Source organism: Meriones unguiculatus, chromosome 12, assembly GCF_030254825.1.
Source record: "Meriones unguiculatus strain TT.TT164.6M chromosome 12, Bangor_MerUng_6.1, whole genome shotgun sequence".
Taxonomy (NCBI): Eukaryota; Metazoa; Chordata; class Mammalia; order Rodentia; family Muridae; genus Meriones; species Meriones unguiculatus.
This window is the reverse complement of record NC_083360.1, coordinates 87094430-87108846: the sequence shown is the minus strand read 5'-3', so window position 1 is coordinate 87108846 and position 14417 is coordinate 87094430. Positions and strand designations below refer to the sequence as shown.

Below are 14417 nucleotides of genomic sequence, written 5' to 3'. Positions count from 1 at the left end.
AGTCTCAGGAAGTAAGGTTTCTCTGTAGCCCTGGCGTCCTGGAGCTCACTGCATAGACCGAGTTCAGAGAGCCGCCGCCTCTGCCTCCGGAGTTCTGAAGGTGTATACCACCGCCACCTGGCTCATCCACTTATTATTATTATTTTTTAATTAATTTGTTTTTGTGAAGTCAACAATGCGTGGATGTGGATTGTACATAAGGAACTAGCTTCGTGTTGTAAAAATTGGTGAACGGAGCAAAATTTGATTAAGAGACGCAATTTCAGATCCTCGTTCCAGCTGCAGCTTCTTGGTTGCAGTCTGTGGTACTTTCATGTTAGGGTCAATGAGTTAAACCTCGGCAATTCATTCTGGCAGCACCTGGATTGCGCTGATTCTTGCTTTTCTTGCCCAGGGCTGCCAAGGTTTCTCTTCAGCCCCTTTAGTACTCATGGAGGGTGTGAACATTCATTTTCATGACCGTGACACCCACATGTAACATCCGTGTATCATGTGAACCGCAGTCTTCTTCTGCCCTTGCTCTTGGCGCGCGCGCGCGCGCGCGTGTGTGTGTGTGTGTGTGTGTGTGTGTGTGTGTGTGTGTCACAGCTTGTGTAACCTGGGCTGGCCCCAAGCTTGCTGGCTTCCCCGTGGTGATATTGGAATGTCACTCCCACACCTGGTTTGTGCAGGTCAACCCCGACCCTCTTTGCACATTAGGCAAGTGCTCTACCAGCTGAGCCACGTCCCAGCCCACCTTAAATGAAGAGGCCCTTAAGATAATTCTGCCAGTGTTTAGGAAGAGCTCAGATTTGAATGAATTAAGGCAGCTGGCAGCAGTGAGGACCTCTTCCGGTAACTGGCTAGTCAGGAATCGGGTGTTTTGTCATGTAAAGGGTGTTGAACTGAGCATGTCTGTGCCGGCGGCTGTGTCAGGGGACCGGGATGTGATGAGTGCTTTTTTTGTCCCTCGTAGAAGATGATTGGAGATTTTTTCCCCCTAGGGAAGGTGATTATAATATGGTTATAATACACGGTAGAAGTGACCCTTTGTTGAATAAAAAAAGACTTATAATGGAGAGAACCGCCACTGAGGGCTAGCTTAGTATTATGCCTGGGCACAGTAATCCTTGCAGGGACCACACATACACCAAGAAGATAGAGAGCTTTATTAGCCATACAGGGAAGAGCTTGAGGCGTGTGTGAATTTGCAGTCATGGCCACACATGTAAGAAGGCCTAGATTTATATTTACAGTTCTCATTATACAATGCTGTTCATTCCTGACTTACCGTCCTGGGACTTCTGGCCACTCTGACCAAGTTTTGAGGGAAACAATTCAACATATCTTCTCTTAGTTATTTGTTCTATTCAGAAATCTGGTTTTCCTAAGAAAACTCAGATGGAGCATGAGATGTTGGTATTGGTTTAAGCATAGTGATCTGGCATAAACACAAGTCCTGTGTTGGAATCTGAGTTCCGACATCTTGCTGTGTCTAGATTGTCCTTACAGGGCGGGGCTGAAGCCTGTGGGACGTGCAGGGTTATGGCTCCAGCCCTGATCTAGAAGTGTATCCTTTCTGAAGGAAAGGCAAAGATATTGTGTTAACATCTCAGCACTAAATATAGAAGGGAGTGGAAGTGGCTCGCTGCCCTTTGCCCTGAGCAGAATTCCTTGGGGACTGGAGCTGGAGTGAGACTTTCAGAAGGAATATTGCACATGACAATGCAGAAATAGAAATGCCTTCCCGCTGGTCTACTCCACAGAAACAAGTGCACACTTCTTCTAAGTTCAGGAAGCTTTTCTACACACAGTATGTAAAGGGTACTAATTTATTACATATTTAAAGGATGTCGAATTTATTTAAAGTGGCATACACCAATTATTATAATTTTTTGATAGGAGTCTGTTACTTTGTAGTTCTCATCTACTTGGTCTTGTTTACTTCAAAAGCATACAAAAGAATTAATAGCTAATTCTTTTCACGTGTTACTTTCTTTTACTCCATTTCCTGAATTTTATTATATATTATTATTAGTAATTATTATTATTATTGGCATGCCTCACTCTGTAGCCTGGCTGACCTAGAACCCTCTCTAGGTCAAACTGGCCTTGAACTCATCAGGGCTGATCACTTGATTCAGCTTTCCAAGTGCTGGACGTAGAGGCACGAGCTACCACACCCAGCTTCTTCTTGAACTTTTGTTTAATAGACATTGATTTTTCTTCCCCTTTCCTTTTCTTTCATATATTAATTCAAGTAAAGTGATTGTGTAATATTTTTCTTTCTTTCTGACGTTCTGTATGTCTCCTTGTGAGCTGAGACTTGGTTTAGCCTCTTAAAATTACCTTCTGTTCCACTCTCCTCCCTTCTCATCCCCAGAATGCTTTAAAGATAAATTCTCATCTTGCGTGTTTTTTTTTTTTTCCAATAACATGTATTTGAGTTCTTCTCCTTCTCCTCCTCCTTTTTTTTCTCCTCCTCCTCTTCCTCCTTCTTCTCCTCCTTCTTCTGGCTTTTCAAGATAGGTTTTGTCTGTGTAGCCTTGGCTGTCCTGGACTTGCATTGGTTTGAGTACTTCTGATTTATAAGTTCTGTAAACCTTTTCTTATTTTCTTAAAGAGAAGACTGCAATATGGCTTTGGCACACTTGGCACTGTTATGTATCCCAAGCTGGCCTCGAATTCACAGAAATCTTCCTGCCTCATCTTCCAGAGTACTGGGATTACATGCGTGTACCAAGCTTAAACTTCTGGGGCTGGAGAGACGGCTCATGCACACAAGCATGAGGACCTGAATTTGAACCCAGAACCACAGGAAAAGCTAGGTGTCGAGCTCTGGGTCGGTGAGAGACCTTGTCTGAAGAAATAAGCTAAGGTGTGATTGAGGAAGATGCCTGACATGCACACACATACAAATGCAGACCTCTGACATACAAATGCACATACCCCACATACAGCTCATACACACATATGCACACATGGCATACACACACATGCATGCACACACACTTCAAACAGAAAAACCCCTTCTGGTGGTGAAGCTTATCAGATTTCAGGATTGGCTATGTCAGAGGCTTTTCAAACCCTAAATAAAAATTTTGGAGCCATCTTGCTTTTCATCTTGTATATTCTTTTGTTGTCTTTTGTTCGTTTAAGGCCTTGCTGGGCCGATAGTCACCTTTTGGTTCCTGAGTGCCAGGACTGTGTGCTACGCCTCGTGGAACAGCCCCTCCTCCTCCCAGCCAGCCGAGGCTGAGGCCTCTCGCGCTCTGTGTCTGCATCTCCTTGGACTCTTGCATGGCTTTGCCCTTTGGCTGCTTCTTTGGTGTGCCCTCAGCCTGTAGCTTGTTTACGTTGTCACCCTCTTCCTCCTTTCCTGGCTTTCATGCTGTCGGAGTGCTCTCCTGATTAACGCCTGTGTGAACTGTCTGAAAACACAGCAGTCCTCAGTTTTCCTACATTCCCATGTTGAAGGTCTTGTCCTCTTAAAGTCGAGGAAAAGCGACTTCCAGCCATTCACTAAAACCTGAAGTTAATACAACAGAGAAAGCCCTTGCAGGAGCTAAACGTATTCAGATTCGTGTATATTCGCATATTAATTTGTCAAGGGTTCTCGTTGGGGAGGGATAGTCCGGGACTGACTTGAGAGGAGCTCGTCTGGTTTGCATGACCTCTGACTGGATGAGCGCCCAGTTGCTGACACAGTGCCAACTCTGTCCTGGAGCTGCGCAGTGTTACTTTAGATCGCCAGAACAGAAGTCGTGGAGGAAAAACACATTTTTAAATATTTGTATGCATTTTGACAGCTTAGAGACTTCAGCTATAACTGTTAATACATTTTTGAAGGAGCCAAGTATGGAAGATTTAATAAGCAAAAAATAATTTCTTAGGAACTCTAACTTGCTAGGTGTAATGACACACATCTTTAATCCCAGCACTCAGGAGGCAGAGGCAGGCAGATCTCCATGAGTTTGAGGCCAGCCTGGTCTACAGAGTGAGTTCCAGGACATCCAGGGACACGTAGTGAGACCTTGCTTCCATAAATAAAGAAACAGGTGAATGAATAAATGAATAAAAAGAAACTCTAACTTTAGATTACAAACAGAAAATGGAGCACTATACCCAGTGAGAAGATTCATGGTTCATCAGTTCTCACTCAGCAAATATTTTGTTGAACAATTGTTTCCCTGATGAGATTCTAGACCTACAGAAAAAAGTTTTCATAGTCTCCGAAGAGAAGCCTGAGTAGTATTCTTTGGCATCTCACCAACACTCAAGTGATAGTTTCTTTCTTTCTTTGTTTCTTTCTTCCTTTGTTCCTTCCTTCCTTTGTTTCTTTGTTTCTTTCTTCCTTTCTTTCTTTCCCTTCCTTCCTTCCTTCCTTCCTTCCTTCCTTCCTTCCTTCCTTCCTTCCTTCCTTCCTTCCTTTCTTTTTGAGGCAGGGTTTCTCTGTGTAGCTTTGGCTGCTCTGGACTCACTTTGTAGATCAGGCTGGCCTCAAACTCAGAGAGATCCACCTGCCTCTTCCTCCCCAACACTGAGATCACAGACATGTGATCTCCATCTCCAGCCAAGTGATAGTGTCTTAAACTTTGGTTTCATCTGGAGTCTGAACTGGATTAATGAAATTGATGTATGGTGATACTCATTAGGCTAACATCATGAGTTTGTCACGTAGAATGGCTCTTTACCCAGCAAAACATCTTGTGAGATCATGCGCTGATCATTCGGAAAACTGCGTCAGCTGGTTCTGCAATTTCTGCACAGATGTTGACACCGTTCATTGTATGACATAGAAAACTCACATTTGAAAACCCAAACTCAGCAGGAAAGACTTTGGATTTTGCAGACTTGGTCAGGGTGATGGTGCAAAGAGCATACACATTTTCCAAAATTCCATTCTTATTTGAAAGCTTGAGTTTTGTAATTGGCAGCAAACTGTAAAATCTCCCTGGAATACAGGCTTTCTTTACTTATTCTGAGGGAGTTGCCTGCCCCCTCAAATGTGAATAAGAGAATTTGTTCAGTTTGGGTTTTGTTGTTTGAGACAGGGTCTCCCTGGGTAGCCCAGGCTGGTTTGGGACTCTCTGTGTAGCCCAGGGTGGCTTTGAACTTGTGTTGCTTTTCCTGCCTCTCAGCCTCTCAAGTCCATTACCCACATGCACCATTGCGCCTGGCTGTCAGGGTTTTGGTTTTCGTTTAGTAGTAATGATGCCTGTGAGTGTCAGGCAGTTCACCAGTCAGACCCTTGCTCAGGGTCCAGACTTCAGTTCCCTGAGGTGACTGCTGCAATGCACGGAAGCGCTTTGTGCACCCCTCCCACCCGTCCTTAGGGCTCCTTAGTAAACATGGACCAGTGCACAAATTCTGAGCCTGCCTTCCCCCTCCTGCCGTGACTGGGGTGCCGGTGGTTTCCTCACTGCTGCCCTTGCAACATCTGCGCAAGCAGCAGCTAAAAACCCACCGTGTTTGTACTTTTGCCCTAATTGGATCTTACTGCGGTTGTTTCTCTTAACTTCCCCGATTTCACTGTGGGCCTGTGAGACATGAAAGTCGTGGATGTGATTCCAAGTTATTCCAACTCCTCCTCCTCAGATCACAATAAAGCAGTGAGGCTGGGGCTTGGACCCTTTCTCAGGCTAGTGTTTCTGGCTCAGTCTGTCTACTTGATACACTCACCCCGAATTTGAAAAAGGAGGTTCTCTTCCCTTGTGGTGTGCTTTGTCTAGGAAAAAGGTGATGAGAGGGTATTTATTTAACAGTCATAGTTACCGGAAGCCTACAGACTAATTCAGGCGCTGCTTGACATCCTGAGAGCTGGATGTTGTCACTGAAAAAAAATCACTCAACTTTCCTGTTTCTGGTGTTATATTATTGCTAAGACAGAGATTTGATGTGTAATACCCAGGCTGAAGTTGGATAATTCCTCCTCCTCTTCCTCCTTCTTCTTCTGTTCTTTTTCTTCTTTCTTGTGAGTCAGGGTTTCTCTATGTAGCCCTGGCTGTCCTGGAACTGACTCTATAGACCAGGCTGGCCTTAAACTCACAGAATCTGCCGGCCTCTGTCTCTCTAGTGCTGGGACTAAAGGCGTGTGACACTACCCCCAGCTGAAGTTGAATTTTAATCCTCCTGCTTGAGTCTTCCAGGTGCTGAGGTGCTAGCATGTACTAGCATGTTCAGGCTAAACTTTCTGTTTCTTTATGCTGGAAAACAAAGGTAAGAGCTATTTCATGTACTTGCTGCGAGGATTACTATCTCAGAACTCTTTATATCATTAAGTGCTCAGCACCTTTAGCTTTCGTTATTTTTCACTGACAGGGCTCAGGCGCTTCTCAGCTGAGGGAGTGAAGCGGGGCTCACGATGCGCATGAGCATAAGATGCAGCCAGGGTTCATTGCTTCCTGGAGAACATCTGGGAACGGGGCTGATGTGTCGAGTGACCCTAGAAACTGCTCAGCTTTGTGTCGCTCCAGCTTAGGCCAGTGCCTGGTGTGTGGCACATGGATTTATACAGCCTCCCAAAATGGTGCCAGCAGCTGGGGATGGTATGTCGAGACCCACGCAACTCTGGGGACCTTTCACGCTCAGCCTGTGATACTAGCCAAGTGATTGTCTTTTCCAGGAGATGGTAGTTACTGGAGCTCATGTCCCAAACATCACATGTCACACACTAGGGAACTCAGTAGGTACTTGGGCAGCGCCTGAGGAGCTAACCTTGTAAACATGGTTTTTGAGTAAGTTTTTATTTCGAAATAGTTGTCAGAGTCCTTCCTGTGGAGGTTGGTTCTTCTGTTTACTTCAGTTGCAAAGCAGCCAAATTCCCACTTGTTTGGCAAGCAGGCAGTCATCTGTTCATGGTAGCCGTGTGTCTTAAAGGAGAAGAAAATACATTAGCAGAACAGATTCCGAAGTAGAGGAACAGAAATGGTAATGTATGGGGGTTTGGGTTTTGTATTCAGGTCTTCTGTGTTTGATTTGTGTACTTTGGGAAATGCTGTCTTTTCAATCATTTGAGGTTCTTACTTAAACATGTTCAGTTTAGGAACTGTGATAACAATTGTAATAAAGAAAATAAGATTTGGAGCTGGGACCATGGCTCAGTGCTTGCGAGCACTGGCTGCTCTTGCAGAGGACCCAGGTTCAGCTCCCAGCATCCTGATCGTGGCTCTCAGTTGTCATAACCTCCGCTTCTAGGACTCTAACAACCTTTCTGGCCTCCTTGGGCACCAGGCACAGATGTGGTGCACAGACATATACACAAACAAAACACCGGTATACACACACACACAAAAGATTTCAAAATCTCGAAAATCCAGGTATAGTGAACAAATACTGTTTTTCCTCTGCATTATGTAAACCAGGCTTTACTGGGGGGTTAGGATTTACAAACCATTCCTTAATGTTTTTCCCCCCTGGCTGTTTGTTTGATAAACAATCTTTTCTTTAGGTCATGTGTCTAACAATATACCTTGGCATGTTAGCCCGCTCTATGGGCTGCTGTAAGTATATTGCGCACTCTCTTAAACCTGACAGCCACCACAAGGTCTACTGTGTCATCTTCACAGGCGACACTGTCACCCCACTGTAAATGACACCCCTAAGGTTCGGAGGCCATAACTAACACGTGAAAGGTCCACACGAGTAAGGGCAAAGCTGGGATTGAGAGCCGGGTTTGCGGGGTTTGGAGGCAGGAGCCAGCCTCTGGGCCTTCACCCCCCAAGAGCGTGAGAGATAATGCAGTGGTTCTCTGGGACATTGAAGTGGCTCACGGTAACCTGTGCCAAACAGTTGGCTTAACAGTCTGTGGATTCTGTTTTCTTATTTTGTGTGTTTGTGTGTGGATACACTAGGACCTGCACACTGTGGTCAGGGGACAGCTTGTAGGAGTCAGTCCTCTCCTTCCACTGTGTATTAGACCTTAAACATGGGTCTTGATAGATGGCTGCAGGTACCTTTACCTTCTGAGCCATCTCACCAGCCTTTGAATTCCATTGAGTAAGTGAAAGTCAACGTTCGTATAGTGGGGGAGGGGTGTGTGTGTGTAGGCTGGAAGTCAACTGTTGAATGTCTCCCTCTGTCATCCTCCATGGTATTTTTTGGAGACAAGGTTTCTCTCTGAACAGGAAGCTGTGTACCCAGCCAGGCAGTTTGCCTGCTAACGCCAGCTCTGCAGCCTTCCTTCCCATCCTCATCTTCTCTTTCAAAAGTGAAATAGAGAGAGACAGTGTGCTGTTCTTTGTGCTACACGCCTTTAATCTCAGCACATAGGGGTGCAGGGAGCGGACAGGTGGATTCCCACCAGTTCCAAGCCAGCCTGCTCTACAAAGTGAGCTCCAGGCCATCCAGGGCTATATAGTGAGTCCTGGGGCAGAGAGAGAAGAGGGGAAGAAGGGGAGGGAGAATGATATCAGTAACATGTTGTAAAAGCAGGTATTGTTTTGTGACTCTAATGCTCTGGTTTTATATGTACAAATGTCTATATACTTGTATTTATTAATCAGGCATGTTATAAACATTTCCCTCATTGTGAACCATAGACAGACACTGCAGCTTACTGGCTTAGAGGGTGTAAAGTAGGTGTCATCATGTATGAGGAGGAACAGTGGATGCCAGAAAGGAACATTTTCAGATGAATTGAATGTCTAAAAACATCTTTGCTTTTAATTCTTACTCAATCTGTAAAATTTACCTGTAATCTTCTTACCTTAAGCCTTTAAGTTCACGTCTACACAGACCCACACCATGGGGTAGGCTTAGTACATTTTTCTTTATAATTAGGGGTTTTGTGTCTCCCTTAGGAGCCCTTCTTTTTCTACATCAAAATTATGAAGATAGTCTCTTTTACTTCACATTTATTTATTTTTTCTGTCAAACTAGGAACTCGGATTATTTGGATTTGATTTCTGTACAGTACAAGGTAGGGTCAGGTTTTATCTTTCTTCGTACTTATTCTAGTGGCATTTACTGAAGAGTTGTTCCTTATTGCTTACTAGTGCACATTTGTTTCAGATCCAGTGTCTACACACACAACCCGCCTGTTTCCAGGCCCTAATCTGTTTCAGTTTATTTACTCTTGTTCCAGTGGCCAAGGGTAACCTTGAACTTGGATCCTCCTGACTCCACCTCTGTATGCTGGGATTGTTGTGCTTAGCCTCTTGGGAAAACACCATCAACGGAGCTACACCTCTAACCCCATATTTTCTCTCTTCTTTATTGTTTTGAAACTCAAGGGCAGTTTTATTGGCGTTGGAGGGGAAAGTACCATAGGGCAGGCAAGCGAGCGGATCTGAGGCCTCCAGGAGGGAGCTGAGCGATTGAGGGGAGGTTAGAGGTGGTGGGAGCATGCCCGGAGGACAGCGGGCGTGGGAAGCGGGCAGGCTTAGCAGTGAGGACTGGCAGTAACTGCCTGTGCTCTCTCCCCGCCACTTCATGTGCCTTCATATGTGCCATAGACTCTCCAACAAAGCTGCTTTCATGTTAGAAAGGTCTGTGTTAGTCTGTATTCTCTGCATTTCTAGAAAAGTCTTAGAATCAGGTTGGCAAATCTCAAAAAATGCTTTTTGAATCTTAATTAGCATTCTATTTAATCTAGAAATTGGATTAAAATTGAACATTATAGAATGGGAGTTCCTCATGAATATTATGTTTCCATTTATTTAGGTTATGTTTGTTTTATTGCATAGTTTGTTTTAATAATTAAAAATTATATTAAAAGAATCTCAGTCTTGGGCTGATGAGATGTCTCAGTAGTAAAGGTACTTGCCACCAAGCCTGATGGCCGTGACCTGAGTTTGATCCCGGGACGGTCACGGCAGGAGAAAATAAACTTGTGCAAGTTGTCCTGCAAATGGAAAATTTCCCACCTATGTGCAGTGCAGTTATTAGCACTAGAAAGGTAAGGAAATGGGTACTGGCTTTCCAGTTTCACAGCTGACCCAGTGATGTCTTTATCCCACGAGAATGTCAGTGAGCGTCATGTGATGTGCACCCCCCTGCTTGCAGCTCATCCCACTGCTCACCCCCTCCCCCGAGTGCGATGGACCGTGGCACAGCATGCGCGCTGCAGTCACAAGACAGTTTTCAGGAACTGGTTCTTTCCTGCCAGGAAAGAACTCCCAGGATTAAACCAGGTCACTGGGCTGGAATACCAGATGCCTTTACTCGTGAGCCGCTTATTGGACACTTAATTTTAGGCAAAAGTATCAAAACATACACTGGAAAATGACAGGGTGCTCAATAAATGGTGCTGACAGGTTACCCACTGTAGGAGGACGAAACCACAGCCCCCTTTCCAACCTGCACAAAGAAATCGGTTCAAAGTGAATCCAAGACCTGAGTTTCCAGCTTGGGTTCTTATTTAACACTCTGTCTGGAAATCTCTCTAAAGAAATCATTCTTTTTAATATATATTTATTTATATTTATTTATTTATATATATTTATATATATATATATTTAATATATATATATTTCTACATAGTTCTCAATGGTTTATCCAGCCATTTATTCTGGAGTATGGAGAATGCCTTCAGTATTTGCTCAAGTATTTGATTCGATAGTGACTAAGCCTGCCTGGGATTCCGAGGGCTCCTGGAATCTGTGGCTTAAGGTCTTTTATCAAGTTTTGAGAATTTTCAGCCAGGTAGGGTCACCAGCAGTGAGCAGTACAAGCTGGAATCGCCAGCTGTGACCCCGGGGATGTCCGGTAGGGACCAAGTGAGGTCAAGATCTTGATTCAGGTCTCAGGAGAGGATTTCAGGAAGTCAGCATGAAGCAAGGCTGGGGTTTATTACAAACAGGCAGCATGCTTCTGTGTAAGTGTGTGTGTGTGCTTGTGTGCTCAGGTGTGTGTGTGCTGTGTGTATGTGTTTTGAGGGTACCTTACACGTATAAGAGGAAGTACAGACTTCTTGAGAGAGGTGAACTGAAGTCTATCCATGGGAGAGGAAGTCGAGTCGAGCGGTGTCTGAGGTGCACTGTAGGGCTGATTATCTGAAAGTGTGGGTCAGGAAAGGTCAGGGATTCTTACGACATGCGTGTCGTAGGCGAGGAGACGTCTTGACTGGCAGCACGGCGCGTCATCGTGGTCACATTTCCTCAGGAAAACTCATACCTCTGTGCCTACCTAGACGTCACGCTGTGTTTTGACTGTAAACATGTTTCATAATCTTGTTCATGAGGTTTTCTTTTTTAGCAAAGGGGCTACCGTGTCCTTCGCAGGTGCTGCCAAAACTCTTATACTCAGCCCACTGGGGATGCAGTCAGGATCCAGGGGAGAGATGGCCCTTTTCCTTTCCCATGCCCCGCTTTTATTCCTGTTTTTCTCTTCCCTCAGTGGGGTTCACATCTATTCTCTGTCTCCCTTGGTATTCCAGTCATGGGCATATTACATTTTCTTACCTTTTTTTTAACCCTTTATCTGTACTTTAAAGTGTGTGTGTGTACGAGCATGCCAGCAGAGGGTGCCATCCACTTCTGGAGTTGGGATTGCAGGTGGTTATGCATTGCCCAGTGTGGGCACTGGGAGCAGAGCTTGGCCTCTGGGCGAGCAGCGTGCTGACTTGGGCCTCACCAATGCAGCCCACTCTGAGGACTCCATATCCCTTGACTGCTGCTGCTGCTGTTTCTTCTCATCCCTTCCAGCCTCCAACTGTCTTGTCAGCTGTGTTTAATATGCTGTTAAACCCATACATTGAGTTCTTAATTTTTATTATTCTATATATTTAAAATACTGTAATTTGAGACTTTATATTTGGCTATTTGAAAGATAAAATGAGGAGCCACATGGATGGCCTGAATTTAATCCTTAGAGCACAGGAAATGGTAGAGAGAAATGACTACAAAATTTTCCTCTGACCTCCCTGCAGCTGCCCACACATCATGTACGATAAAGTAAAAATAAAAATAAAACATACCGCTTGGCTACTTATAAAATAATCTGGGGTCTCTCTTGGTCCTGGTGTTCAGTTATGTGCGGCTTCATCTGCAGAATCCCCTCCATGTATGAGCATTTGATTGTGTTTGCTTGTGTGCTGGACTAGATTTGAAAATTGTTTATAGAACCACAAGTCAGTGCTGGGTGACAGTGGTGCACACCCTTAATCCCAGCACAGACAGACGGACGGGCAGTCGGCAACCAAGATGAGGTTGTCATTCTGTAGAGGAGATGTATCACTGGCTTTGTTAGCCAGTTTCCAGTCACTAATAATTTGGGGCTCTTTGGTCCAGTTCAGGTACCAAGATCTTCCTGGACTGCACATCACCAAGCAGTTGTGTTAAGTCAGACTTATCCTTCGTTCCACAGTGAGGCTGTTTGGGGATCCCAATCAAGACATGGCCTACTTAGCCAGAGTCCCTTCTGCCAATGCAGTGGTTCTCAGCCTTCCTAATGCTGTGAACTTTAGTACAAGTGACGCTGTGGAGACTCCACCCGTGACATTATTCCATTGCTGCTTCAGAACTGTACTTTTGCTGCTGTTATGAATCGTAATATAAACGTCTGGTTTCCGATGGTCTTGTAACCCCTGTGAGTCATTCAACCCTCAAAGGGTCACAACCCACAGGCTGAGGACCACTGTGCTATTGGGCCCCCAGTCTTCAATATTTCTTAAGATTTTTAGGTTCAGTCTCAAAATTGACCAGAAAATAGAGTCCTGCCCTTGGCACGCTGACAGAGCTTAAGTGTGTCATCCAGCACACAACTCCTCTGTAGGAATTCATGACGCTGCCAGGCAGAGAGCATCCCCAGATACCAGGCCTCTCCCCCAGATGCTTGCTCTTTACAAGACGGTAACCAGTAATTCTTTACTACCTTGGTTTATGGTGACTTCAACCCGTTTTAAGTTTATCTAGGTTAAATTATATGTTAGCTGATACACAAAATCCTAAGATTCTGCAGGTGGCTAATGTTACGCCTTGATGCATATAGTGTGTTAATTAATTGAGGCAGGGTGTTTCTGTGTCCCTAGCTGTCCCACTCTGTAGACCAGGCTGGCCTCAAACTCATAGATACTTGCCCGCCTCTGCCTCTCGAGTGCTGGGGTTAAAGGTGAGCGCCACCACCACCCAGCACACTGTGTTATTTTAAATCCGGCCAGGTATACCTATTTCCGCAAACATAATCACCTCTTGATGGTAAAAAAACTTTGAGAGCCCTTCCTTTTAGCTGTTGGTATCGACTGTCACCCAACACTGTGATGCTTACTAGGGCTGCTTGCTTCTGGCTCCTGTAACTTAGCACCTCCTAACGTCCTCCCTGCTCACCCTCTCATACCCGTGTCCTACTGTCAACCTCTGTGAGTTCCGCTGTGTTAGGCTGACACACGCATGGTTGTATGGTGCCTGTGTGTCTGTGCCTGGCTTATTCCACTCATTCCATCTGTGGTGCCACAGATAAGGTTTTGTTTTTGTTAAAGGCTGAATGGTATTCCACTGTGTATACGCACTACATTAAAAAACCCCGCTTGTCTGTTAATGATGCAATTAAAAAATAATCAGTCCAGCTTTTTTGGTTGCTGACCAAGAGAATGTTGGTCTGAGACACAAGTAACCTGTTATTAACACACTTATTCATTTGGTTAACATTGTGAGTGGTTTGTGATTCTGCGAGCTAGTGTATCTGCATAAGGAGTCAGATGTTTAAGACAAGCCTGTGAAGATGACACACGACCTCTACCCTCTTGTTCCAGCTCGAGATGCAGATGAACGAGAGAAGTGGATCCACGCCTTAGAGGAGACCATTCTGCGGCACACTCTCCAGCTCCAGGTGAGAGGCTGATGTGACACAGAGAGCGTTTCGTCCTGAGCTGACGGTTCTTGCCTTTTAGTGTTATATAGCAAAGTTACGGGCATTTTTCCCCGTTTTCTGTAGGGGAAAATATTGATTTTTTATTTTCTAAAATCAGGAATGAAGACAGTGTAAGGCAGTTTTGAGTATAAAATATTGTTAAAATGTGCCAGGTTAATTTTTAAATATTTTGTATCAATATTGGACTATTGGTAAAACCAAATTATAAAGCTAGACATAATAATTGATAAATGCTGACAAGTTTATCTTATTTTCTTGTTAATAGAATTTGGTACTACCACATACACCTGGTTAATACTGGTTAGGAAAAAGGTGAAAGTAAATTCAGCACAAAACAGGCCAAGAAAAACAAAAATAGAGCTAGGTAGGAAGTTTGTGCTTAATGTTAGTGGGGCCTCAGACGCCCGTCTCGGATTCTGCTCATTCTGAGGAAGGCTTCTTTTTCAGGTTGGTTCTTTCCTCTGTGGTGCTGAGACTGGCTCAGCATTTCAGCCTCAGACTGTAAGAAGTCTAGATCCAGAGGTCAATAAGATTACAGGTGCAGTGGCTAAGTGGCGGAATGGTGACAGCATTCAGGAGGCTGAGTCAGGAGGATCACTGAGATTTTAAGGGCAGCCTGGGCTACGGTC

The 14417-nt window shown here is 44.7% G+C and overlaps 1 protein-coding gene across 8 annotated transcripts in view; it reads left to right on the top strand.

The window, feature by feature from the left end:
- Osbpl9 (oxysterol binding protein like 9) overlaps positions 1–14417 on the top strand; it is a 121825-nt gene that overhangs the window by 43189 nt on the left and 64219 nt on the right. For 7 of the 8 annotated variants that reach the window (XM_060366106.1, XM_060366105.1, XM_021660874.2 and 4 more), the window contains one exon: positions 13670–13746. In XM_060366106.1, the coding sequence (XP_060222089.1) occupies positions 13670–13746 (77 nt within the window). Of the gene's footprint in view, positions 1–6767; positions 6910–13669; positions 13747–14417 lie in introns of those variants that run through there. The other variant, XM_060366108.1, reaches the window with a different exon arrangement.